Here is a 26618-nt window from a genome sequence, read left to right as displayed (position 1 = left end):
CAAATCCATGTGGAATAGGATATGGAATACATATGATTCCATATCTAAGTCATCCTTTGTACTTTGTATTTTACTTTATACCCTCACAGCCACTGGGGAGACATCTTAGAAGACTTAGAAAACCAAACGAAAGCACAACTATTCTCATCTCCTGTAATGTGTCTAAGACCCAAGACACTGTTTATCTGATTATACACTTACAATTAATAGATACCCCTTAAATACTCGCTGCCTCTTGCTGTCCTCCCTTCTCCATTCCACTGATGAAAGGCAAAGCAAACTAGACTATGCAAGTATTTTTTTTCCTTTATGCTAGCTGTTCCTTGCTCTCTAAATGAATTCTATTTGGCACTAGGAAAGTTAGAGAAGGAAAATATCACACATCAGTTTTTGTCACTTGACCCCAATGAACATGAAGCTTAGGTGCTAGGAAAGACACAGACGGACCAAAAGGAAACTGTAATAATCTACCACTAGTCATCTGCATCATAAATGGTCAATTCCTTAAAACCATTTATGATGCCTAGGTTGAGAACAGGCCTTTTGTTGGTCACTGGGTCCTTGACATCCTCCAGAATGACTAGCTGCCCCACATTCAAAACAGAACCAGTGTTAGCAGACATCTCCTCTTCTTGCTTTTCTGTCTGAAGTAGCCCAGAGATATTGCAGTGCTCTTCCTTGTGTTTCTCTGAAGGACATGCAGATCCAGACAGATTGCTGTTTGCACCCCAGTGTTCTCCAGATGCTGGAATTTCCAGCTGCCTTTCCACTTCACCAGATCTTGAAAGCCCATGAGCATAGTCACTTGGCTTGGCCTCCAATTGTTCAGTGGTCTCAGAGGGCTGAGTATAGATGTCAGCTGACTCAGGACTAGCACTAGGCATTTGAGAAGACTCCAAAACTTTGTTTGCCTTGCTGAGGATAAGGTCTTGATCCCTGCTAACAACCAAAACTGGAGGAGAAGAGTCTGTAGGCATTTTCTCAGAGTCTCCTTTATTTTCTTTTGACCATGGAAAAGAAAGATCCAGTTTCTTTCCAAACACTAGTTTTGAATCATTTCCCAGAATACCCCCTTTCCCCTCACTTGCTCCTTCAAACAGACTGGACAACTTCTTAAAACCTGACATTAACCCAGTTTCTGCTGCCATGCACCAGATGAGCAAGAGGGATTAAAAATGGAACTCAGTGTCTTCCCATGGTCAGAAGGAGTGGATGGCAAGTGAAACTTTGGCCAACTGGCCATGTTTGAGATCTCAAAATGAGGCCTTGCCTGCTCTGTTTCCTGTGGGGCTTCAGGTGGATCTTTTTGGGCATGAAGTATATCAGAACATTCTTTGGCACAAAGCACAGATTCCTCTTGCAAAGGACAAGAAAGATCCTCTTGTGTTTCCAGTGTGGTATTCCCACTGACTCCTGCCTCATCAAACAGTGAAGTTTCTAGAGAAGTGCTTGCAAGCCCCAAGAACTCTTGGTTTGTGCCAGTCGTCTGGATCTCTGGCTCTGGCTCTGGCTCTGGTTCTGGTTCTGGTCCAAGAGGTGGCTGGCTTGAAGGGGGAATCTCTTCAGCAATACAGGCAGGATCTGGCTGTAGCTGTGTTGAAGGAAGACTATGCTCTGCTTCTAATGATGCCTCTGTGTCTGTGCCCTGCAACATCCCCATGTCTCCTTCATCACTCAAAGATAACATTCCTTGCCCCATATCATCCTCTGAGACAGAAGATGTAGCAAGTGCTTCAAAACTTGGGGGTTCTGAAATATTTTCAGAAATGTTATTTTTCTCCATTTCAGGTGTTAGTTTAGAGTTATCTGTCAAGGTATCTGATTCTGTCTTTGCACCAACCACAGTCATGCTACAGCTGCTGAGTACAGATTCTGAATTCAGTCCTGTAGAGGCAGCTTGTCTATGCAAGCTTTCTGGAGGTACTGATCCTACAGTGTCTCTGGGAGAACCACTTTGAAGGCATGAAGTAGGTACAGATGGTTCTTGTTTACGTGTCTCTGGTTTGGGACTTCTAAAAATTCCAAACAACTCACTTTTGAGGGGCTGAGATGGTGCATTGGAGGAAAAAGAAAAAAAGGAATTTTTCTTTGCAGATTTAGGAGTAGAAAAAAGTCCAGAAAAAGTCTTGGGCTGTTCAATTAAGCACCCAGAAAAAGATTTTACTTTGGTCACAAACCCTGAAAGCATTTCTACTTTGGAGCCCAATACTGTAGATCTGTCTTCTAATTTATCTGTATCTGGGTTCTGGAGGAGCCCTGCATGCCCTGACTCTAGAGAAGTAGAGGGTGAATCCAGGGTTTGTGTTGAGAAACTGTCAGAGGCATTTCCCAGTGGCAAGTTCAATGGGTCATTGGTAAATCTGTCATTTTGGTGTTCAGTACAAACATCTAAATCATTGAGTTTTTCAATCAAACCATTATCATGGGGAAAAGGCTTTGCCTCTAAGTCCTTGGGGAAAGTTTCCTGGTGGGAAGCCTCTTCTTCATGAGGAGCTACCCCCGGGACTTGTTCCTGAGATTCTGGTAAAGGAGGAACAATGTTGTCTGGCAACTGATTCCCTTGAAAATCAGAAGCAGTAGCTCTTTCTGCTCCTTCCTGACTGGAACCCACTTTTTCCTGTGTTTTCTCTACACGCTCATCTGCAAGGGAGGTAGTAAGCTCAGTGGTGCTGTCAATGGATAAACCAGGACCCATTTGCTCTTCATGAGCTACTTTCTGGCCTATGCTTTCTTTATGACCATTACAACCTCCCTTCATTGTATCTCCAATGTCCACAGAAACAACTGGCTGCTTACAGGGCTGGGCAGTCACTGGAGCAACAGCTGAAAGGCTTTGCTTCTCCTCAGAGGTCTGCTGCTTCTCATCCAAAAATGACAAGTTAAATAAACTGAAAGCAGAGCTGTTTCGAGGGATATCCTTCTTGATGCTTAAGTTAGCGGTGGAGAAAAAGGAAGGAAGTGTGAATAGCCCTTCTGCTTGAGATTTGGCCCTTGGGAGAGCTGCAGGGGCTTTGTTTTCAGACTTTTCAGATCCAGTTAAGAAAGAAAATATAGTCTTCCTGGTTGGAAGCTCTTGTTGGGATGGAGATGTAGCAGCTGAAAATTTCAATTCTTTGTTAGATAAACAATCCTGTTCGTTTGTATTTCTTCTGCTCAGAGCATCAAAAGACTTTTTATTATTCCTCGGAACTTCTGTTCCTACAGATATGGCCCCAGATCCTTTTGAATAGCCTCTGGGAGACTCTACAGGACTACCTGTTGAGATAGATGGACTTGCTGACTGCTGCACCGGATGTTCTCTCAAAGGTACCTCTTCTTCATTCAGACCATTGCTCTGCATCTCCCTGGTTGATGACTCACTTAGCCCACTGTCATCAATAGTAGTCTGTTTGTTCAGACTTCTAATCCTAACCTTCTTCTTTGAGGAAACTGATATAGGAAGAGAATTTCCAGTATCCTGATGCAATAGACGCACTGGATTAGGACTTGACCTGTCATTGTGCTCATCAGTCACTGAAGAGACAGGCCGATTTTCAGTTGTCTGTATGGGAGAAACATTGGTTTTAAAGAAATCCCCAAGGGTACCAAAAAAATTTGAAACGCCAGAAGATTCTTTCTTTTCCTGAGATGAAATCTTTCCACCTTTATCACCATTCTTTTCCAAGTTTGACGATTCTTCCTTATTCACTTGGGTTTTAAAAAGGTTCAAAATTCCAGGTGCCTGTTTTTCATTTGTCACTGTACTTCCTGAAGATGGTTCTTCCCAACGAAAGAGTTTCAATGCACTCTTCAGCAAAGTTCTCTCAGACTCTTTGGAAGACTGGTCCTGCAGTTCACAAGTCTTATGTTCATCCCTACTAAGCTGTGGTGCAAGAGGATCTGAAATAGACTTTGCTGTGATAATTTTAACATCATCTACAACTGTTTTATCTTTAAGAGTTGTTCGGCTTACTTGAAAATCTGACTTTAATAAACTTTCTTTTTCCGTATGATCATTTTTACGGAAAGGGAATTCTTGCCTTACGTTGTCAGTAAACTCTGGTTGCTTAACACTGGGTACTATCAGCTTCTCCAAACCCTCAGGATGACTTTCTTCCTCCTTTGGGGAGTTACACGATAATTGCTTACTCAAGATTAATGGCTGAGGACCATCACATACAGGCTCAGCTAACTCTGACTGCTGATCTATTTTCTGTATAACCAAAGCTTCTACAGATTCACTCTTGTCAAAATTCAAAGTACTTCTAATTAAGGCACCCAAAACAGAAAATACAGGTGTCAGTTTGTTCGCTGATGATGTTTCTTCTTTTTGTGAACTCTTAGTAATACTTTCAGGATGGATTAAAGAGGAAGTTTCTTCAGAAGATGGCTGAAGCAAATGGAACCTGGAAAGATGAGCTGATGACTTTTTAACTAAAGGCCAGTTCATCTCTCTCTCTCTAATTTGGCCTCTATTTATGACATGATTGCTCATAGTTCCAGGTTTGTTTCTGAGATCTAATATACACTCAAAGTCTTCCAAACCATGGGATCTCTCTATGAAAGATCTAAAATCTCTTTTAAATTTTTGAGAATTATAGCCTGAAAAATCTAATGGTTTATCCCTTTGGTCAAAACTTGATTCAAGTACTTGAGAAAAGGTTTCTAGATTTACATACAATGACCTCTCACTTCTTGGCAAAGTTACAGATAAATCAAGTGGATCTTCAAATGGTTCTTCTTCTTCAACATACCATACTATATCATCTTCCTTGTCAAGAACTTTAAAACTATAGGCAGAAATAATGCTGTCATCTAACACAATACTTGGAAGATCATCTGTTTCTAAATTATAATTCAAATATTCATGATAATAATAATCAGGTATAAATAAATATACATACTGCCCAGTAGAATCAGTGAGGAGAGAGTATATGTACTGACCATCATGAAACATATAATATCCATAATTCCCATCCTCTGAGGGACACCAAACTCCATTTTCAAGACATGATAACCACTCCTGATACTCATAACCAAAACTTGAAAAGATATAGTTTTCATCCATTCTTAATGATTCTTGCTCCAGTAGAGAGTACATAATTTTCTCATAATCTGAAGAGTAACTTAAATCAATGGGCAATTCTTCTAGTGAATTCTTGGTCTCATTAGTTGGAAGATAACCAGAGTTTCCATATAATGAGTTAGCTGCCCACATATCACCTCTTAATAAGTAACCTTCATTAAATGCTAACTGGTCCGATGATTCATATGGTAAGTCACATGAAATGACACTGTTTGGATTTGTGCCCCACTCAAAGATATTTGCATTTTGATCTTTTTGGCACAAATTTATTACTGGATTTTCTGAGTCAGGCCACAAGAAAGCATCTGCTGATGGAAACATATTTTGATTCAACAAATGATAAACTGGTTGAAGTTCTCTGGAGTTTTTGGAGAAGTCTTTTATATCAGGATCCCACTGAAAACAGTCCTCATCAAAACCTTGATAATGGTTTGACTTATTTAAAACGTTAGTATTTAGTACTGGTGAACTTAACTTGTTTGACCTTTCATGAACTTTTACTTCAACAATATGATTTGGTGTTGGCCTGTTAGCCAAAGATTTCTCTAAGAGACCCTGTTCAGTACAATGGAGTATGTTCTCAGAAGAAGAGTGATGTTTTTCATTATCCTGGTTTTTCCATGTAGGAGGGCACAGATGATTATCAACCCAACCATCAGATGATGGGATGATTTCTTTCAATAATGATAAAGAACTTTTTATGAAGCTAGAAGTTTCATTGTTTTCAACCTGGCTCCTCTGGTTCTCAGAAGTCATACATGAATCAACAGGGACTTCATCTGTGGATAAGTGCTTACTTCCATCCAAATTTTTTGTCTCATCTAAAGACTTGAGCTTTACTTCATTTGGATTATAATCGTTTGCACTGCTGTTTGATATCAAATTAAATATTCCAGAGAGTAATGGGCTTGAGGCACTATTCTTGTGATGGGAACAGTCATTTTTCAGATTGAATTCCTGTTGACTAGGCATGTTTTCTAGAAAAGTAAACCTGTTTAAAAGGCCAGAAAGGAAGCCTCTTTGGGTTTCCTTTTTAGAAGTTTTATCTTCGACTTTGTCGTCATTAATGTCATTAACTAATGTGGATTTTGAAACGGCAGAAGTAAGCTCCAGTGAAGAGTCTGGCATCAAGGGAAATGCCATTTGTGCAAGATTCTCAAATTCTTCTGAGAGCTCTAAAGTTATGTGTTCTTTAGGCACAACTTCAGGGTCAGCTCTTTCATGGTGCTCTACTGCCACATGGCTACTTGGGTTCAATTCCTCTAAACTCCTAAATTTCCCAAAATCACTATTAATATTAGAGGGTGAGTCAGACCTCATTATATGATGTTTTTCATCTTCAGAACAATGTATCTGGTCACTCTTATTAAATTCCTCTATGCTGTTAAATTTCTCTGGGTCATTATGAACATTTGAAAATGAATTAGATTTTAATGAATTAAGTTCAACATCTTCAGGACAATTTATTTGGTCATCCTTATTGAATTCCTCAGTACTACCCAATTTTTCTAGATCATTATGAATATCTAGAAATGGACTAAATTTTACTGAACTAAGTCTGGTGTCCATGTGGCTATTTTGTAGGATCTCTTTACCAGTGGTTGCTACTGAGCTCTGAAAACTCTGGTTATTAGCAGTGTCATGATTGTCAGTAAGAGGAAATTTAAATAAGGGAAAAACGCTTTCTTTCTCTTTTACGTCTTGATGCTTTTCAGAATGGCTAAGGACACTGAAAAATGGAATACGCAGTCTTCCGCTAAATGAAAATGAATGTCCATCTTTCTTAGCACCCTTTTTCTGTCCATCTTCCTCCGGCTTAAGGATTTTTACAGATTCTGACAAAGTTTCCTTTTGACAGGTCTCAGGAGAAGTAAACAGAAACTGACTAAATGATCTTCTGAGTGGCTCAAGGAAATCATCATCACTGGTAACTTTGTCTTCCTCTAACGGCTTTGCAGCAAGCTCTTGATTTGCAAGGGTACGACCAGATACACCAAGATGTTCCCAAGTATCGCTGGCACTTAGTTTTGGTTGGTCTTGTAACAGAGGAAGATCTACAGAAGGTTTTCCTTCCAGTTGATTCCCAATATCACCTTTCTCACTTGTACTACTAGCTATGTTTGAAGATTCGTGGACCACTTGTAAGGACAGCAAATCTTCCCTCACTTGTGTTTGGAGATCTGTAGTTTCTCTTTTACTTGTACTTACAGCAACAAGACTACTACTCTGGTTGCCCTCCTTTTGATTTGACTCTGAACCACACCCAACAAAGTTTTCCCTACTCAGTGCTTTGCTATGGCCTGCATTTTTGGTTTCCTCTTTCTCAGAAAATATCTTTAACGGATTCAGCATGCTGAAAACAGACTTCATAACTGAACTCTGACTCTGTGGAGCTGAGTCCGTCCTCACAGTTTCTGTGCTGTCCTGGAAGCTTACTCCTTTAGTCCTCTCACCCAGGTGCTCATTCTCAGAGGGTTTGCAGTGTCTGTCAGCATCCTTATCATCCATTGTTTGGGGGGATAATAAAGACTGCGCAGAAAGATGCGTCTCGAATACTGAGTTGGCATGTAGGCTGGTTCCCAAATTAACTGCCTCTATCTGATTAAGAGTTTCTGTTTTCTCTGGAACTAAATGAACCAGTTTTTCCACAGAGGTTGTAAGATGCTTTGTGCCTGAACCTACCTTTTCTGTTAGTGAACTGAATAAAGAACCAACAGCACATTTTACTCCATTCAGCTCAGGGAAAGCTACTACAGCCTTGGCCTTGGCATTCTGGGTCACAGCTAAAGGTGGTGTTTGATTCTCAGGTGTTTTCCGTTCTGCATTATCAACAGCAATGTTGTGTTCATGTAGTTTTCTAGTTTTGGGAAGGGAACCAAATCTATTAATCTCTTCTTCCTTCTCTGCTAAATATTCTGACACTGTTTCTACCAAACACTGAAGCTGGTCCATCGTGTCAATGTAATTCTCTTTGGGTCCCTCAATAGAGGAAGGGGCCATATCTTCCATGGAGCATTTGGACAAATCTCCAACGACATTTGCATCAGAGTTCAATGTTTGTAATGGCAATGCTGAATGTGCCACATAATATTCTTCAGAAAAGTCTCTCATATGGTGGACATTGGATGGATGCCATGTTGGTGACATAGTTTCCTGCTCATCAGAAATGGGGGAATCTAGAAGTTCTTCAGAAGTACTGCTGGTAGAATCTTCAAGAATATCTAATGGAGTAAAATCAGTGACAGAGTTGTTAGAGCCAGATGAGTTTCCATGGTTCCTTAAGCAAAAGGGCAGACCACAATCATGGCTTTCCAAGTTTGTGTTCCAGGTGCTGCTTTTCACAAATTCATTTTTGTAAGGGCACAAAACTGGATAGTTTAGTTTCTTCTTTTCAACACGACAATGGCCAGAATTCTCAGTATCAGGATATGCACATCTGTAATTAATCTTGGTATTATAATGCCATCTTTCATTATCTTCAGAATTACTGTATAAGAATTTTTTTCTCCGCCTATCTATTGTGTTATATTTGTGAGGATATCTGGAAAATGCAGGCGTTTCACACTTACAGTCAAAATTAAGGGCAGCAGAGGATTCTGTGTGCTTGCTCTTGAGAGATATCCTTCTCAAATTGTACTCTGGCTGTTTTTGTTGGTTATGGTTCTCGTCAGTTTTTGAAAAGGTTCTCATTTCTTTTACCCCTACTTGCTTCAAATTTATATCACTGTTTTCTATAAAGTCTTGTGATGTTTTCCCATTCATCTCCTCATATTTATTTTCTTGCTCTTCATAATTAACATTAGAAAAAGCTGAAATAATCCTAATTTTGTCATTCTTAGCCTGCCAGTCTTGTCTGATGTAAGAGGGTAAAATTGGAAGAATAAGAGAAATGAAAAAGGAGAGAGAAAAGGAAGAAATAAAGTAATGAGACTGAATATCGGTTCAACAAGTTTACAATACTAAAACTGATTTTTAAAAAAATCAAACTGAAAAACCATGAAAAGGAGATACACGTATCAACCAGTCTTGTGTCAGTACAGAGCTTTTGTACATCGGAAAAACAACACCTTTAAAAACAATTTTTTAAAGCTTCACTTGTTACCACTTATCACTGCTATTGTTTCAGTTTCCTTTATTTTCTGAGAAACTAACAAAATTTATGTTTTATCAATATCCACACTGAATATATAATGCCCAAGTTTAGAACGGTTATATACAAAAAAAAAAGTATTAAAAGAGCTCAAGAAACCTACATTTGTTGTTGCATTTGAGTCTAAAAAGAAATCTAAATGAAATGTTAACTTGTTCAATGTTATATATGAGGTTGTATATACAAGATTATATCCAAATCTGTATCTTTTAAGAAAACAAAAATATACATTCCAAAAATAATTTTCAGCTATCAGAAGTATAACACAAAACGGGCAAATTATTTAAAGCACTGTAATTTTTTGTTTGTGAAATCCAAAGGCTATATAGCATTGAGGAGATAAAGGACTATCTTTCCCCTTCCTGAAAACTCCAGGTCCAGTTTAAATTAGTAATTACAGAAGCCAGCTGACCCTTCATTCACCTGGATTGGAGACCACCTGCTTTATTTCTACACAGAAAGGGCCTGCAGACTAGTAGTTTTTCAGCTTAGTATGTCCTTTTATATATCTGACACTTACTTAAGAAATAGGAAAGCAGTCAAGCTTGGTGGTGCATGCCTTTAATCCCAGCAGTAGGGAGGCAGAGCCCTATGCAGCTAGATCTCTATTATGAGTTTGAAGTCAGCCTGGTCTACAAGTTCCAGGACACTCAAAGTTATATAGTGAGACCTTATCTTAAAACACTGAACAAACAAACAAACAAAAACGAAAGAAAGTAATAGGAATGAAGCACAAAGTGGTCATTTAGCCACTGAAGTCTTCCTTGGCTGAGAATAATAGTCTTTTAGCTCCTTTCAACACTAAAAATGCCTTGGCTAAATGACAGTGAACACAGAAGGACTCAGTCGTGAAACATCAAATTATATAAAAATCCCTGTTATTCTAGATTCCCTAAGTAAAATGGTTAAGTAAAGAAATCAAACACCCCTTTTGTTTTTTTAAGTCAGGTTCTCACTATGTAGCCCTAGTTGTCTTGGAACTTGTTATGTAGACCAGGCTGGCATCAAAACAGAGCTCCACAGGCCTCTGACTCTTGGGTGCTGGGATTAAATGTGTATACTACCATGCCCAGCTTAAACAACACATTTTTAAAACACAGTTTCATTACTCTCCAGTGTTCTCTCCCAAACAATCCAAACATAACTCTAACATGGGAGGAATCTTTATTGTTCCAAAATAAATCAACAGACAGCCATAGTTATAATAAATTAATTATTTTTATGCTTCTATTTTTCCTGAAAAATACATTCATTCCTTGGAGGATTTGAAATTTGTTTTACTAAAAGACTGTATAACCTAAGGATTTGAGACTATTTCTATGAACTGTGTTTGTAATTAATGCTAGTAATATCTCTTCTAAATGTCATCTGTGTATGATGTATGTATACGTTTCCCTGTGTGTGAATGTGGGTGCACAGGTATCACAGAACACATGTGCAGGTCAAAGGACAATCTCAGGTGTTAGTCTTTGCTTTCCACCTTGCTGGAAATGGAGTCTCCTACTGTTCACTGCTGTGCATGCCAGGTTTGCTGGCCTGTGAGTTTCTGCTTCTCCTGCCTATGCCTCCCATCTCCTGGTGGGGATAAACACTGGGGTTACTACCATTGTGCCACTGAATCCAGTTTTTACTTAAGCTCTGAGGATCTTACCTCAGGTTGTTAGGATTGTGTGGCAAGTGCTTTACCCACTGAAATATCTCCCCAGCCATTCTTCCAAACTTTCTAAAGAAAAAATCATTTCAAAACATTGGATTTTTTAAAATATCTATAATAGCCAGGCATGGGGGCACATGCCTAAATAATCCCAGTGCTCTGAGGCTAGCCTGATTTACAAAACAAGCTCTAGGCCAGGCCAGTCAAGGCTACACAATGAGGCTCTATCTCCCCCCCCCCCAAAAAAAAAAAGTTACCTAAAATAAAAATCATTATTTAAAAATCCTTTATCTTTTCCTATGTTGGAAATGATAAGGTAGTTACTTTTAGATCTCATTTCATATATTGATACAAGTAAATTTTAATATGAGGACAATTACAGAAATATTTTAGAGAAATAACTTGTAGCTTAAAATATATCATTAATGCTCTTCTAAGTGTTCTTTATTATAGCAACATCCAGGGAAATGAGCAAGACAATGTAATGATTAGGTATATTAATTTGTCCAAATGCAAGAATATGCAGTTATTTAGGTTGGTGCTGACCTGTGCATCAAATGCTTGCACACACAAAGGGCAAAAATAAAACAAATTTTGATACTGTTTACCTTAAAATAGACCAGTATAAACTAATGTCAATGAATAAAACATGTAAGCATTCACAATGCCACAATGGCAACTACCTGTTAGTCACAGCTAATCAAGAGGCTGAAGCAGGAGGCTCACTTGAACTAAAGAGTTCCAGGCTTGCCTAGGCAGTATATCAAGAACCTGAAGCCTAAAATAAATAAAATAAAAAGCAACACTGGTAAGCTGCTAAAACTCCTCTAAATAACCTCTCACCCATGTTCATGCAAGCAACTTTAATTAAAGCACTGGATCACAAAAAAATTAAAAAGTGCAAAGTGTGTTGGGAGATAGCTCAGCAGCAGAGTACTTGACCTAGCATGCACAAGGCACAAATATCAATCCTTGGCACTGCCAGAACCAACCAACCAAACAAAATAAATGCAATTCATTAAATAAACCATTAAGAAGTAGTTTCCAACTTATGTATGATTCTTAACATACTTCATTTTAGATTCAGAATATGAAGATTGAAAACTCTATGTTATGGTTGGTATATAAGAAAACTTCATTGAAAATATTTTCAATAATGACAGTGTATTGGGACATGATATTGCCTGGCAGGTAGATGACCTTTTAAAGCTCCAGATAAAAACTCACCAATGTACAATTTGGTGAAATGGGGGCAGGGTGAGATCATCTCTACAATCTGGTGAATTTTAAAAGTCAAAATTAGTGAATTAGGAATGATTTTTTAAAATAACTAACCTTCCACCAATAAAATAAATGACTTTTGCAAGAACCAATAGATGTTAAAAATCACTATTAAAAGTTGTTAGGGAAATGCACCACAGATGTAATCCTAGATATTAATTCGATATAAATGAGAAAGAGTATCATTATTCTGGGGAGCAATACAGTATATACTAGATGCCTTTACCAAGATATCAAATGAAGTATCCCTAAAATAAGACCAAGTATGTACTTCCTGGTGAACCTTGAAGAAAATATCACCCTATCTAGTATTTCTGCCAAAAATGTTTAAGCTGATTCTAAACACAAAAAATCAAATAAGACCAAATTATATTACATTCTCAAAATTGATGACCTTGATTCCTCAAAAAAATGTATCTTACACAGCTAGAGAAAAATATAACACAGAAATTTTGCTAAATTAAAGGAGACTAAAAAAATAGGAAAACCAAATACGTTTCATGATTCTTGACTAGACTGATCATACATCAAAAAGAAAAAATAGGGGCTGAAGAGACAACTCAGTGGTTAAGAGCACTGGCTGCTCTTCCAGAGGACCTTGGTTCAATTCCCAGTACCCACATGACTTATCACCATTGTCTGTAACTCCAGTTCCAGGGGATTCAATACCTTCACACAGATATTTATGCGTGCAAAACACTAATGTGCATAAAATAAAAACAAGTAAATCGTTTTTAAGAAGGAAAAATTCAAGACTGAGTTTCATCATGAGACCCTGTTTCAAAATAAAAACAATAAAATTTTTAAAAAAGAAAAGGAAGCCGGGCGGTGGTGGCGCACGCCTTTAATCCCAGCACTCGGGAGGCAGAGCCAGGCGGATCTCTGTGAGTTCGAGGCCAGCCTGGTCTCCAAAGCGAGTTCCAGGAAAGGCGCAAAGCTACACAGAGAAACCCTGTCTCGAAAAAAACCAAAAAAAAAAAAAAAAAAAAAAAAAAAAAAGAAAAGGAAAAATGTGTACAAAGAACACTGGGATAACTGGAGAAATTATCTATGTATTAGATAACGTTACTGTATTATAAAAGTTCTTAGTATTATCATAGCACTAAGGTTGTGCAAGATAAAGTCCCCTTTTCAGAAGCTATGTGCTTAAGTACTTTCCAGTGATGTAACATAATGTCTGCAACTTAGATGTCAGGAAAAAGAGCACCTGTATATTAGTGATAATGAGATCAAATAAATGTGGCTACATGCTAATACAACTAATAAGTCTAAGCCACAAGTATATGAGTATTCATTGTATTATTTCCTCAATTTTAAGTTGAAATAATTTTTTAAAACATTGGGGATTGGGAGGACACAAACATGTGTTTTTCTTTTATAATCACAATATATGACAATAGTCTACTGAAGGGTACACAGAATGTAGTAACAGGAAGGAACTGGGAGACAGGAAGGAGATGGGGTGGAGAAAGACCATGAGTGTGCTTGGGAGATTCTTCACTGAATGCCATATTGTACCTTAATTTATTTAAACATAAATATTGTGTACTTAAATTAATAAAATGTATTAAATTAAAATTCCAGCAAAAATAAAAGATCTGCTATAATAAGATTAAATTGGTCTTCTTAGGAAGCTTCTAGGAAAATACTCAAACAGGAAAGACTACTCAAACACTTATATTGGTCATTTTCTTTGTTTTAATCTTATAAAATGGTTTGTCAAGGGCTGGAGAGATGGCTCAGCCGTTAAAGGCTAGGCTCACAACCAAAAATATAAAATGGTTTGTCAAAATTATTGATCCAGAAAGGAGATGAGGTAAGAGGAATGTTTTTTTGGTTTGCTGGTTTTTTTTTTTTTTTCTTTTCTTTTTGGTTTTTTGTGACTGGCTTTACCTATGTAGCTCTGGCTGTCCTGGAACTTACTCTGTAGACCAGGCTAGCCTCAACTCTGAAATCTGTCTGCCTCTTTTCAACCAGCCACCCAAGGTGGGCATGTCCTCACTGATAGGATCACAAAGACAAGCATTCCTACTAGAGATGTTTAAATGTAAGTGTGTGGGAAAGGGACCAAGAACCTACATAAAATGCTTCTAGTTTGGCCTATCATATTGCTACACTTCTACTATCATGTCCATCAAAGCACCAGGATCCTGCCTGTCAGTTGCCATCATGAGACCTGGATGAATACCAACCTGAGGGCCCGACGCTCTGGATAATCAAAGTCATAACTCTGCATAGAATCATTGCAAGAGTCCCGGGAACTGCCTTGAAGAAACAGCTGTTGTGGCAATCGCACTGGCACAGGGAACTGGTGCACAGAAGCATTGGGCTGGGTAGTTGTATGGTAAGGAGGTGGGATGCTATTGCTGGTCTCACTGCGATAGTCACTGTCTCGGTCATCAACAGCACTATCAGGGTCCTCAAAGGCTGTAGAAAAAAAACAGAGCAACCACCCAAGTTTTACAGAATGCTTCAGAACATTTCCTGCTTCTAACTTAGGTAGCCATACACCAGAAACTTAAGAATAAGAATAAAAACTGAGCTTCACAGAAGTCCAGTGACATCAAAAACACATGCAAAATAGTCTCTCTCCTTATCAAAAAAGAAATGTCAGCTTCATTTTATTGTTGATTCTTAGAGGAACACCTAAATTGCATTTTCCCGATGCAAAATTCTCTGGAATTCTGCTTTCAGTTTTCTAGTTATCATAACTTAATTAAGCTCTGCTTTGAAATGTTTCACATAGATTCTGGGTCTGTGTGATTATCAAAGGAGAAAGAGCAAAGGAGGGAAATGCCTTTTCCATGTCTTAGAAGAAAAAAAATTAATTTAAAGTTGGTCAAAGTTTTCAGCCTTTAAAATGCATGGACTGAGCCAAATAAGCACATCAGAAGCTGGTCCTAGAAATCAGGACAACCAAGGCCATGGCTTTTGGGTCTAGTCAAAGGCTCTAAATGCAGTTTAAGAACAGCATTTAATACCAAGTTTTCCTTGCTGATACCAAGTTTTCCTAACAATTCCAATCAAGAGTGTACACCCTGTGCTCAGAATTCCCATCCTGAGCATAGGCTAAAAGAAAACTATCCACACTTCCATTGACAACACATCCACATTTACTTAGCAGTAGTGAAATTAGTTTTGCTATTCAAATCAGCAATTGATAAGCTAGTTTTTCTTAATGATAACTAAAACAACTAGCATCACAAATAAAAACTGTATTTGGGGAGGAATGAACCTAATAGCATGTAAACTACATTATAGAGAAGCCATATCTGATACTATACCCATGTGTCTATGATGAACAAGGTCCCACGTGTCCTTTTTTGCCAAGTTCCTATTTGGCTTTCCATTAAGAAAAGGTATATTTGCCATTCTCAAATGGAAATATGTTTAGCATATAATGCGCAACTCATATTAGTAATTTTGAAAGATAACAATATTGGCAGGAGTGTAAGCTACAGAAACTATATGATCTCCCAAAAACTATATGATCAAACTTTTACTAGGGCAGGAATTCTGGACTTGTGTCCATACAGCAGAAATGGCAAAGACCCAATGAAGTCAAATACACAAACAAAAATCCATATAGAACTGATTAAATACACAGCTGTAACTCCAGAACCTGCAAGATAGTGGCAGAAGGATTAGGAATTCAAAGCCATCCTCAGCTAGATAACAAGTTCAAGACCAGTCTGAGCTATGTGAGTTCTGTCTCAAAAAAATGAAAGAATTACAAGTATTGCCCAAATTAACTTAATTTTGGGTTTGGGCCAGGATATACAATGAGATGTGATATTTAAACAATAGTTGTAATTAAAAAGAAAAAAACTTGAGCAAAAACAAAGAGTGATAAGGAGAGAATTCCTGGGCTTCAATGTTAGTCTACAGATAATAATTCCACTAAAACAAATGGGAGCAAGAAAAATACATTTGAGCACTGACGTCCAAATGACATTTGTGGGTAGAGTTGGTGCACAGGGGTAAGATGATCTTATGAGTCTTTTCTATTTGAATTTAGGGTAAAAAAGTGAAGCTGCTGGGGGACACCAGGGACTTCTTAGGAAAAAATTGCACTGAGTTTATGGTAACATATGGACACTTAAAAAAACAATAAAGGAGAACGTCACAGCAGGGCATGGTGGTGTACACCTTTAATCCAGCCCTCAAGAGGCGGAGGCAGTGGGTGTCGGTTTGAGGTTAGTCCAGTCTGGTCTACAAAGTGAGTTTCAGGACAGCCAGGGCTACACAGAGAAACCCTGTCTCGAAAAACCAAAAAAAAAAAAAAAAAAAGAAAAAGAAGAAAAAGAAAAGAAAGTAAAAAGGGAAATTAAGGAGAAGGTAAGCCCTTCAGCTTAAATAAAAAGTTGTGTTTAAGTGCGTCAGACACAGCCTCCGCACTTGACCCCACATGTGGTCTAGAGGGAAAAGGGCTTTATGGAAAAGAACAGCTGCTGAGTGCAAGTGTGGCTACTCAGCCAAAGGGACTTAGGAGCTGGTTTAAGGGCAAAAACTAGAAAGGCAGCCAGGTGTGGGACACATGCCCAAGTTTGAGGCCTGGTCTACACAGAGTTCTAACTCAGCCAGGGCTACCTAGTGAGGCCATGTTTCAAAAAGGAATAAATAAAGGAAAATGCATACTTTTTTTAATTTAAAGAAAAATCCCATGATAAAGTTTATTTGAAGATGACAAATTAAGAGGCTGGGAATAGTTGCTCATTCAAATACTGGATGCCTACACATGGAAGTCTAAACAACACAGGAGATTAAGAATATATATTAGCTTAATGGGAGAATGGAAATATGGCAAATACTGAATTTTTATTCAAGGAAGGTACTACAAGAGAATACCATAAGTCAGACACTATATGACTCGAAAGGAATGGAAGTTCACTTCATGATATGGAAGGAAGGAAAGCTTTATGGAGATGTAGGTAGGGAAGACTGGAGGGGGAAGGGAATGCCTGCTGGAGTCCAGATAAGAAAGATGGCATCATAAAAGGATATATATATATATATATGAGAGAGAGGGATGTATCTGATATGTATATATGAGATACATAGGTGTATGCTTGTGTGTATACATATATATATTAAAAATGCTAATTCACTTGGCAAGTACATGAAAGGCAATAATAAAAAACAAATGCAGCCTGGGAAAGATAATTTAACCTGCAGCAAAGATGGTCCTCCAACCACACAGAAAACACTCAAGAAAACTGAATGAAATACTGAATGCTGGAGCTTTCCAGTATGTAGTACTCCTGGGTTTGGTCACTGTCTTTAAGTCCTGAATACCACTAGAACTTTACTGGCCAGAGAAGAAACAAAAGAGAACTGATACATATTCTTCATGGTTTACTTTTCTCCACTTGAGAAACTTAACATTTCTGATCTTTCTCAGACTGTTTTGAGTAGTTCTCTAGCAGTAGAAATACCCACAGCTCAAGCCACAGAAGTACTTAGACATTCCAATGACAATGACCATTATGTCTGACTGCGTATCTGCTGGATACCTAATCACTGAGACTGGTTCTTGCCCTGCCTGTGGACAAAATCAGCCTAGAACTGCCATTTTGCTGGAAATAACTGGCTGCCTGCTCTCCAAGCTTACGAACAAAGGTGGATTCCAGTCTCTGTGGGCTGCTTCAGGAAAAGTCAAACCACAGCCTCTGCCTCTCGTTTCCTAAAAAGATACAAGGCTAGACTAATAAACCAGAAACATCAGTCTAGTCTGTAGATCTTCCCAGCTTTATCATCTCACAGCCACACTGAGATGCACAACAATAACCCTGTCTCTAGTTCAGCTCAGGATGAACCTTCTTCTGGTCATAGCTCTCCTATGTCAGGAGACCAATAGTGCCAACACCAAAGGCTGGTGGCACCATTTGTGTCTAGGGAATAAAGTTCAGTAGTCCTATTAGAGTTATAACTGCAACTTTGGTGTTTAAATCTCACTCAAAATCAGCCTCTTCTCTTTCCTTCTCCTCCCTTTTCTCCCTCTCCCTACCCCACCCTCTGCTGCCATATTTAAATTTAAATAAAAAGGGAAGGAAAAGAGAACTGCATCACATATACTGGTATGCATGAATATCCAGCTTCAGCTTCATAGCTGAGAGGGAAAACACTAAAGGGGAAAAATCAAGAAAAATGGGCTGGCAAGATGGCTCAGCAGGTAAAGGAACCTAATGACCTGAGTTCAATCCTCAAGGTCCACGTGATGGAAGAAAACAACCAACTCCTACAAGTCGTCCTTTGACCTCTACACTCCCACTGTGACATGCACATTTATGTGCCACACCCACCTGCACACAGATATAGTTACACACACACACACACACACACACACACACACACACACACGTCTAGAAAATGGTAAGGAATTGAAATGCTTACGTACTCTGATGCTCTCCCCAGCCCAAATAGGTCCAGTGACCTAAGGAAACCACAAAGAAGAAGCAAAAGAAGTATGACAGATAATTTTAGTAGCAATTCAAAGATCACTCCTCCCCCCCACCAGTTCTTATATGACTTATAATACTCCTGTCTACTATATTTGTGGGGCAAGAGCTTTACATTACAGATTATCTACTTTTCAAAAAGCATGAAGCAAACTTATACAATATTCTTGTTCTTTGCAGTTGACTATAAAACAAAATTGCTGATTTGGTACTGTTCAAACTTCCTTCTAGGTCTCTCAAATATCATCATTTAGGAGCTCTTATGTCTTTGCTTAGTCAAATAAAACCTTGATCCCCTGTCTCAAAGAAGCACTTCCTTGTCCCCAAGTTCTCTAAGCTTGGGACCTGCCACAGTATGTCCATAAGAAGCTCAGCTGCCATAACACATACAAAGGAGTAATCAGCCCTCTGAGATCCAATCTTGCTACTCTCTACAGAGGACATTTAAAAGTGGGGAAGAACAATGTCTATCTCTTAAAAACTTATCCTATAATTTTCTGATATGTAATAAAAATATCCTAGCATATTGGATCCTCAGAGGAAGCTACTTTTTTCTGAATTATATATAACATTTTAATTAAGACTATTAAAATATACGCTTGAAGGATAAAAGAAAAATAAAAGCATTTTCTATCTACTTTTCAAAGTAAAAAGTCAAAAATTAGTTAAATTTAAATTCTTTCCTATACTCAAACTGAATTTGGAACAAAAAATTGGATAAAGATCAGCAGTTATTCCTAGGAAAATGGAAATAATTTAGCTTCCTGATTAGGAACATAAGCTTAAAAGTCAAAGCACAATTCTTGTAGTCTATTACCTATGAAGAATGTGACCTTGAAAACATCACTGCAGAGACTTCCTCGTCTGTAATATGAGATAACAGCAGAAGCCCCTGTGTCACTCTAAGACTCTGAAGAGGAAATGCACATCAAGTGCTTAGTCCCCGGAATGTGGTCAGCAGCTCTCAGCTGATGGTTTGTCAGGTTGCCAGGCTTTTGCTTGTCTCGTAGGTTCCTAATTAACAGGGCAGAAAGGAGATGACTCCTTGGCCTGTGCTCTCTGACAGGCCTACGGTCCACAAGGAATACCCAATGTCTGGTCCATGAGACCTCAGAATTTTGAGAGTGTGGCTGTCTTGAAATTTTACAGTAAGACCCAAAATTCTGGAGGCATCAGCGGATGGCAAGCCCAGCTGGTTGCATTCACCTGAATGCCCTATTAGTCTACTACTAGTCTAGGATTGTTTGTTTAGCTCATCACTGATAACCCCGTTATTTCTGGGCGCTCACCTTCTTCCTACCATGTGTGTCTCCTCTTATTACTCCTCAGAGATGGTACATTGGTTTAGTGTGCCATTTAAATTTTTTTATAATTGGGTTAATTGTCTACTCATGGGTAGGAGAAAAAAAGAAAATTCTCCCAGGCTATAGTACTGTTGCCATAGCAACTGCTAGAGGGTAATTTTTTTTTTTTTTAAGAAAATGTGGGAAAAATACATCACATAGAATCTTAGCATACATTGCTCCAGGCAAGTGACAAGGTTGTTTCTCAAACTCCGAGCCCAAAGGCAACTCTCCCTGCAGACATTGCTTCTTCCTTGAGCACTCCACAACAGAGCATAGCTTCTTCTACTTAATTAAATATGTATCTATTACATAATGAAATTGAATGCATAATCTGACCCCATCTACTGGCACCATCCTAAACCTGGGCTCAGGGAGAGGACAGGACAAAACCCACATCTCAGGCTCTCTAGTAAGCTAGTCTCTATTCTCACTACTTCAGCCCAGTAACACTGTTAACAGAAATAATATTAGTTTAATCCAGCAAGTTTCCTTCCCCATCCCCAAAATGCATTAATACATCTCACTAGTTTATAGGACAATAATTAAGAACAGTTTTACTGAGCCGGGCAGTGGTGGCACACACATTTAATCCCAGCACTTGGGAGGTGGAGGCAGGTGGATCTCTGTGAGTTTGAGGCCAGTCTGGTCTACACAGCGAGTTCTAGCACAGGCTACAAAGCTACACAGAGAAACCCTGTCTTGAAAAACCAAGAAAAAAAAGAATAGTTTTACTATGAAAGTGCCCAATCACAGGGCATCTTCAGTAGTGGAATTATCTGGAAGGCAATATATAGCTACTATATCTTTTAAGAGGAAGGAGATAGGATCCAAGTTTTCTATTTCATAAAGAGAACAGTGGTGCAGTGTAGCCAATGGTCTACTGGTATCGTGGGTCTGGGAAGGAAGCTGTTGTATACATTTGTCAATAGCCTAAATTATATATGTGACAGAGAGGGTGGGAAGACAAGGCCAGATCCATGAGACACTGGAGGTAAAAATCAATCAGGTTTGATGAATAACTGAATAGTAAGCTTTTAGCTGTGCTAGTGGATGAATAAATGTAACAATCACTGAGAAAAGGTACATCAATGGGGGGTCAGGATGAAGGTCAGGATCAAGTGAAAATTAGGCATGTTAACTTTGGGGTATCTATTGGATATATTAAATGAGTTTTGTTCAACACACAGCTGGGTGTCTGAATACAGTACTCAGAAAAGAGTAGAGATTTTGAAGTTTTCAGAATATAAATTCCAATAAAGAAATAGCTTTTTCTGTTTTGTTCTTTTGTTGTATTGTATCTAAATAACATTAAATAGAAAGTAGAAGCTCAGGTAAGATGGCCCAGTGGGTCCAAGCATTTGCTTTGCAAGCCTGAAGACTTAAGTTTGAATCCTAGAGCCATACAAAAGTCAGATGTTCTGGCTGGCATCTGCAACCCCAGTACTCCTATGGTAAAATGAAATGTAGAGACAGAAGAATCAGCCTGAAGCTAGTGTGTGCAGCACAGGAGGAGATATCCTGCCTAAAAAAAAAAAAAAAGATGAGAGGAGAGAATCAACTCCTAAAAAGCTACCCACATGCATACCATAGTAAGCACACAGTCTGTTTCTCTCACACACAATAATGATAATTATTATTTTTAAAGCAGAAGTTCAAGCAAATACTTATAACGGATGAATAAAATCAAAATGTAGGTGTAAAAGAACACTGGGGAAGATTGCAAATTAAGACAAAAATGTTGTGGCTATAGCTCAGAAGTAGAGCATTTTATTAGCACGTGCTCAACTTTCAAACAAAAAAACAAAACAGAAAGAACAAATGAACAAATTAACTGCTAGTCACGCTGGTACACACCCATGATTTCAGCACTGAGAAGGCTGAAGGAGAAGGGTCACGAATTCAAGGCCAGCCTGGGCTATGAAGCAAGACTGTTGTCAAGAAACCAAAGAGACAATATGGGGGAGGGGTTACAAAGAGAAGAATAACAACAATCACCTTTTAAACAAGAAGGAAGAGAAGGGAGAGGCCAACTTCAACAGCTGATAGTACAGTGGCCTCATGGAGACACTGAAACTCTTATTCTAGTAAGAATGCAAAGTGCAGACCATTCTAGAGAATACTCTTGGCATTTCTTGTAAGGTTATGCACACATTATACAATCCACTTATATCCTTGCTTGATTTTTATCCAAAAGAAACAAAAACATGCTTACACAAAAACCTGTACAGGAATATATGCAGTTGCTTGTTTCAGCTTTTAGAGTCACAAATACTGGAAATAGAAATGTCCTTCAATTGACAAATTGGTAAACAAACTGACACATTCAGAGTAGTATATTAATCAGGAATAACAAGAGATGAACCACTGCCACATGTAGGTGTATCTCAAACACATTGTAAGTTAAAGAAGACAGACTCAAAAAGCTATGTGCTAAGTGATTCCATTTATATGCTATTCTAGAAAAGGAAATACATAGATATAGAGATTAGTTGTTGCTATGGGCTAAGAGTGAAAAAGGACCACTATAAAGAGGCACAAGGGATTTTTAGGCATGAGAAAGTGGCTGTATATCTCAACTATGGGGGAAGTTACAAACTATGGTTCTCTAAAATTCCTAACTACATGTTAAAAGGCAAATTCTATTGTATATAAATTACACATTGATAAACAAGTCTTTTGATACAAGCAGAAGAGTTTATAAGACTCTGCAAAGACGTCATATAGACAGGACACAGGTGGACAGCAGAACGATCAAAGCTGAAAAGTCCTGCTGGATTAGAAATAAAGAGATTAACAGTAACTTCAAAGAAATTTCAATGAATGAAAGCTACAATACATAAGAGAAGGATTTTAAAAAAGAACAAAAAAGAAAGCTACAATATAAACTTATCAGATGTTTATGCAATGGAAGGAGGAGACATCAAAAGTTTTCACAATTTATCCAGTAAAATGCCAAATATGAGCAGAGAAGAAAAGTTATTACCTATCACAGGATGTCACAGAGGAAACAAGCAACAAAAAGACAATAACCAAATATACTGCAGAAAAGAATTGGTAAACAATATCCTAAGAGCTTAAACCAGCAACATTCTCAAACTGGACATTCACAGATGCCAAGTGAATCTAAAGATGACTACTTTACTGCCTCTAATAAATGTGTAATTACAGAATCAGCCTTTTCAGAACTTAAGGCAGATACCCATTGAAATCCAGAGTATGTATCAATAGTATGGTGACTATATTCTGATTGCAGGGGGCATTTTGAGGTTAGAGAAAAACCTGGCATCAGGGAAACCCCTGGAATCCACAAAGATAACCCCAGCTAAGACTCCTAGAAATAGTGGAGAGGGTACCTGAACTGGCCATCTACTGTAATCAGATTGGTGATTACCCTAATTGTCATCAGAGATTCTTCAGGCAAATTTATTAGGGTACACAATATATTACCACAGATACTCTATACAATAACTTATGGAAGCAGATGCAGAGATCCATCTGGGCTGAGCTCTGGGAGTCTTGCTGAAGAAAGGGAGAAGGAATTGTATGGGGGGGGGGTGTCATGAGAGGGACCTACAGAGACAACTGACCTGAGCTCATGGGAACTTATGGACTCTGGACAAACAGTTAAAGAGCCTTTGTGGGACCAACCTAGGCCCTCTGTATGTGTGACAGTTGGGTAGCTTGGTCTCTTTGTAAGGGTCCTAGCAATGAGATCAGGACCTGTCCCTGGCACTTATCTGGCTTTTTTGGAACCTGTTTCCTATGCTTGATTACCTTGCCCAGCCTTCATGCAAGGAGAGAAGCTGGGTCCTGCCTCAACTTAATGTGCCATGCTTTGTTCAAGCCCATGGGAGGCCTGCCCCTTTCTGAATGGAACAGAGGAGGTGTGAAGGGGAGAAGGGTAGATGGGAAGATGGAAAGAGCAGGGAAGGGGAGCTGGGAGGAGAAGAGGAAGGGGAAACTTCAGTCATTATATAAAATAAATGAAAGGCATGGCATTTAAATAAAGTAAAAAAATGACTACTTTAATGAGCATACTAATGTTTCCACTTCTGAAGAGCCTCAAATCTCTTCTGCTCCCATGTTTAACACAGGAATAGTTAATCCTTCCCTAGCTCTGTGGCACCTGTTAGGAAGAATCTAGAGAGCTAGCTAGCACTCTCTAGGAGATTGGAAAATTCACACCATTTTTGCTACTTTCACACTCAATACAACACTGAACATTTCTTGAACTAAAGGAATGATTCCTGAAAGCATAGTTACAACATGTAGCATTTCTCTAGCTAAAATGTGGGATTTCTTTTTTCACATGCCAAACAAATCTCTAGCAGATACCAACTGCTGTCCTATAATTTGATTCAAATTTGACACAATCCACTTGGAGATAACATCAGATTCTCCAGGTAAAACCAACCCTCAAAACTTCTCACCAACCTCAGATATAAATCACAAATCCCAGGCACATGCTTCTGACAAATCAGCTACAAACTGGGACTGTCCTGATCCCTGGTTTAGGTCTGACTATTTGCTAAGATGACTCAAAGAAATCAAAGGCATACTTTATTTATTCCATCAATTTTTAATAAATAATATTACAAGGTCTGAAGGGGGCCTGAATATAGGAGCTGCTGCCCTCCCAACATGTGAATGTTTGTACTAATGCAGAGGTTTTCCAAATCCATATTTGGGGTTTTTATAAAGGTATATAGAGCCGGGCGGTGATGGCACACGCCTTTGATCCCAGCATTTGGGAGGTAGAGCCAGGCAGATCTCTGTGAGTTCAAGCCCAGCCTGGGCTACAGAGTGAGATCCAGGACAGGCACCAAAACTGCACAGAGAAACCCTGTCTCAAAAAAAAAAAAAAGGTATATAGATATAGGTATAACCAATAAGTCCAATTTCTAGTCCCTTTCCTAAAGCATGTTGGGGAAAAACTTTCCAAGCTCCTCGACATAGCTTTGTCTTTTGGATGATCAGTCCTCCATCCAGGAGCCTACCAGGAAGCAACTCCTTAGAATAAAATATCCTTAATTCCCAAGAAATTCTCAGTCACTGAGAGCTCTTTGTCAGGAACAAAGAAATAAATACATTTTTTCTTGTGATAAATCACAATACTGCAAGTCCCCACTGATAAAGACAATGTGTTTACAATGTTAAAAGCTCTCTGATACAGAAGCATTAGCAAGTATACCTTAAAATCTAAAACTATTAGCACACGGGAGTCAGAGGCAGGCGGATCTCGGTGAGTTCCAGGCCAGACTGGGCTACAGAGTGAGATCCAAGAAAGGTGCCAAAGCTACACAGAGAAACTCTGTCTCGAAAAAAAAAAAAAAAAAATCTAAAACTACTTAACTCCCAAAAATGCAAAACCAGAAACCACAGGCCTATTCCTAAAACTCCTTTTTACTTCATCTCTCAGTAAAATCTGTCAGTAAGCTTGAGAAATGTGGCTGAAGTCTCCTTCCTCTTAGCCTTCCTCAGATGTCTGAACGTCTCTATGAAGACACTTAAGACTTAAACCTGGCTTACTACAGACTTTTTGCTAGACCTCCAGGCTTCTCATCACTGTCCCACTCAATCTACCTAGCATTCAATCAGATTTAGAAAAAAATTAGTCTCACTTCCAGCCACATATTGCCCTTTTTAATAATTGATTACAGGTTATTCAGTATTTCTCTCTATGGCTTTCAAATCAAATAAACATCAAATCTCAGTGGTGACCAGTCTCTCAAATCATGCTTTAATTCCTCAGAGATGGGTGTCTCAGTCCTCACAGTTGCCATACTCAGGAGGTGGAGTCAGCCACAGCCTGGTTTCCTCTACCTTCCTCTTCTGAAACAGAAGCATACTCTGCTCTTTACATAAAGCAAAGCATTCTAGTTTTGCAACCAGACAAACCTGAGTTCAGTGCTACCACTTACTAGCTATGACACCTTAGATTGGTATTGTCTCTCTACTCGTTTTCTCATTATTAAAAGTAATGGTTAATGTTACTTTTTCCTCGTGGTTGTATAAATATTGAAACAGCATGTATATAGCTACCATGGGAAATAACAGGTATTCCTAATATTCCTTCAATAATTGGTGTTCCCAAACTCCAGTTAACTCTTCTTACACAATGCTCAGTAACTCTAGTGCAGTAATCTCTTTATCAAAATAAAAACTGACAATTCCTTTACAAGTTATACATACACCTTTATTTACTACCCCTGAGATTCAGTCATTCTACTTCTAGGTTTTTTTTTTTAACCAAAAAACAAATACACAACACACACACACACACACACACACACACACACACACACACACACACAGGCAAAACATCATGCACACAAAATAAAAATAAATTTTTAAATAAAATTTTTTTTAAAAAATCAAATGACTCCTAATGATATTCTGCTATACTCAGATCAGTGCCTTGTCCAGCCATCATCAGAGAGGCTTCCTCCAGCAGTAGATAGGAGCGAGTGCAGAGACTCACAGCCAGACATTATGAAGAGAGAGTCTAAATCGGAGGTCTCCATCAAGTCCCTTCCTTGGAAATGGGGGAACCCCATGGAAGACAGGGAGGAAAGACTATAGGAGTCAGAGGGGATGGAGGACCCCAGGAGAACATGGGCCACCGAATGAATTAAGCAGGGCTCACACAGGCTCACAGTGACTA

At 38.7% G+C, this 26618-nt stretch overlaps 1 protein-coding gene across 1 annotated transcript in view; it reads right to left on the bottom strand.

Annotated features, from left to right (window-relative positions):
- Positions 1-26618, bottom strand: part of Unc13b (unc-13 homolog B) — a 209200-nt gene that overhangs the window by 85066 nt on the left and 97516 nt on the right. The window contains 3 exon segments of the mRNA XM_037202547.1: positions 541-1150; positions 1153-8606; positions 14343-14577. Of these exon segments, the coding sequence (XP_037058442.1) occupies positions 541-1150; positions 1153-8606; positions 14343-14577 (8299 nt within the window).

The sequence above is a fragment of the Peromyscus leucopus genome, chromosome 2, assembly GCF_004664715.2.
Source record: "Peromyscus leucopus breed LL Stock chromosome 2, UCI_PerLeu_2.1, whole genome shotgun sequence".
Taxonomy (NCBI): domain Eukaryota; kingdom Metazoa; phylum Chordata; class Mammalia; order Rodentia; family Cricetidae; genus Peromyscus; species Peromyscus leucopus.
Note: the sequence above shows the minus strand (reverse complement) of the source record. Positions and strands in the feature narration are given on the sequence as shown.